The 1,290-nt window shown below is 42.0% G+C and overlaps 1 protein-coding gene across 1 annotated transcript in view; it reads left to right on the top strand.

Moving 5' to 3' along the window:
- Nucleotides 1-1,282, top strand: part of FAM160A1 (family with sequence similarity 160 member A1) — a 77,842-nt gene extending 76,560 nt beyond the window's left edge. Inside the window, exon 14 of the mRNA XM_014312221.2 lies at nucleotides 260-1,282. Within this exon, the coding sequence (XP_014167696.1) occupies nucleotides 260-477 (218 nt within the window). The 3' untranslated portion in view covers nucleotides 478-1,282. The remainder of the gene's footprint in view (nucleotides 1-259) is intronic.
- The last annotated feature ends 8 nt before the right edge of the window (nucleotides 1,283-1,290 follow it).

Raw genomic sequence — 1,290 nt, 5'->3', positions numbered from 1 at the left:
CACATATTTCTCTCATCAGAGCTGTAACTGAATGATACATAACCTGGGGAAAGATAGGTAATAAAAAATGCAATAGAACCAGGCCACGTAGAACTTTAAAATGCTGGATTAGTGCAGTATCCCCCTGCACGATGTGGGTACTGCAAATTACAGCTCTGAACACAATCCTTTTAAACTGGCTTTGGACACTATAAAAGTAATCTGTGTGCTTAATATACAGAGTCTTTTTTCTTTCCTCTCCCTCTCCTCCTGTCTTTAGGTAATGTCCATCACAGCAGCAACCCAGGGAAAGGAAGGAATCTTCCTGAAGCTTATCCAGCTGTACTGCAGCCTTTCCTGGGACAGAAAGGAAAGAAAGGCCTGGCTCATCCCAGCCTTCCTGCACACGTGAGGAACGCCGTACTTGCAGCTGCCCTTTTCCCAGAGTTCCTGAAGGAACTGGCAGCTCTAGCCCAGGAACATTCCATTTTGTGTTAAAAAATACTGGAGGATTTTGAAGATTATTATTACTGGGTTTTTAAAATGTGTTTTGAAAAAGCTTTTGGAGTTTAAACAGATTCTTAATGCAAAGCTGCTTTCAAAAGAAGGTTGTACTTAAATATTTCCTGAAAATACTTGATTTGGAGGGGGAAGAAGGAGGCAAAATATTATTCCAGTTAGGCCTTATAATTTCCCTCTGTGCTACATAACTTATTTGAGATTTCTAATACTGCTCTTACTGCAGCTTCCTTCTTCATCCCTTCCTTGTTACACAGCCACCCTTCTTCAGTGTCACTAATTCCTGTTGGATTTCTGCAATAGACACTTGTTGGCTGGTGAAGATACACAAACACGTTAACTTTTTCTGTTCCAGAAATGCTCTTCTGAATAATTTGTTAGGAGACAAGTTTGCTTGAAAAAACATTGCCCCAAGGGAAAAGTTCACAGTATAAAAAGACGTTCAAAATCTGCACAAAACCTGAAGGGCTTATGTGAAGGGCTGTGTTTCTTGATGTCATTGTCCTCTTTGCCTCTTCCCTTGCTCCACCTTGAAGCTGAGTTCTTACTGATCCCCACCCAAAACCCCCATTTTAAGTACTGGCTCAGGTTTTCTGAATTCAAGTGAACTTATGTGTAGCAAACCCCTGAGTAGCTGAAAGCAGGTGCTGGGCCCTACACATACCATATTGCCTTATGTTGCAGACAGATCTGCAGCTATCAGCTGTTGGGCTTTGAAGTCCAGTGAAGTGTGTAAGTGGATGTGGATTGCAGACTGCCTGGAATTTTCCTTGTGGTTCCTCGGGATTCCTT

This window comes from Geospiza fortis, unplaced genomic scaffold, assembly GCF_000277835.1.
Source record: "Geospiza fortis unplaced genomic scaffold, GeoFor_1.0 scaffold40, whole genome shotgun sequence".
Classification (NCBI taxonomy): domain Eukaryota; kingdom Metazoa; phylum Chordata; class Aves; order Passeriformes; family Thraupidae; genus Geospiza; species Geospiza fortis.
Note: the sequence above shows the minus strand (reverse complement) of the source record. Positions and strands in the feature narration are given on the sequence as shown.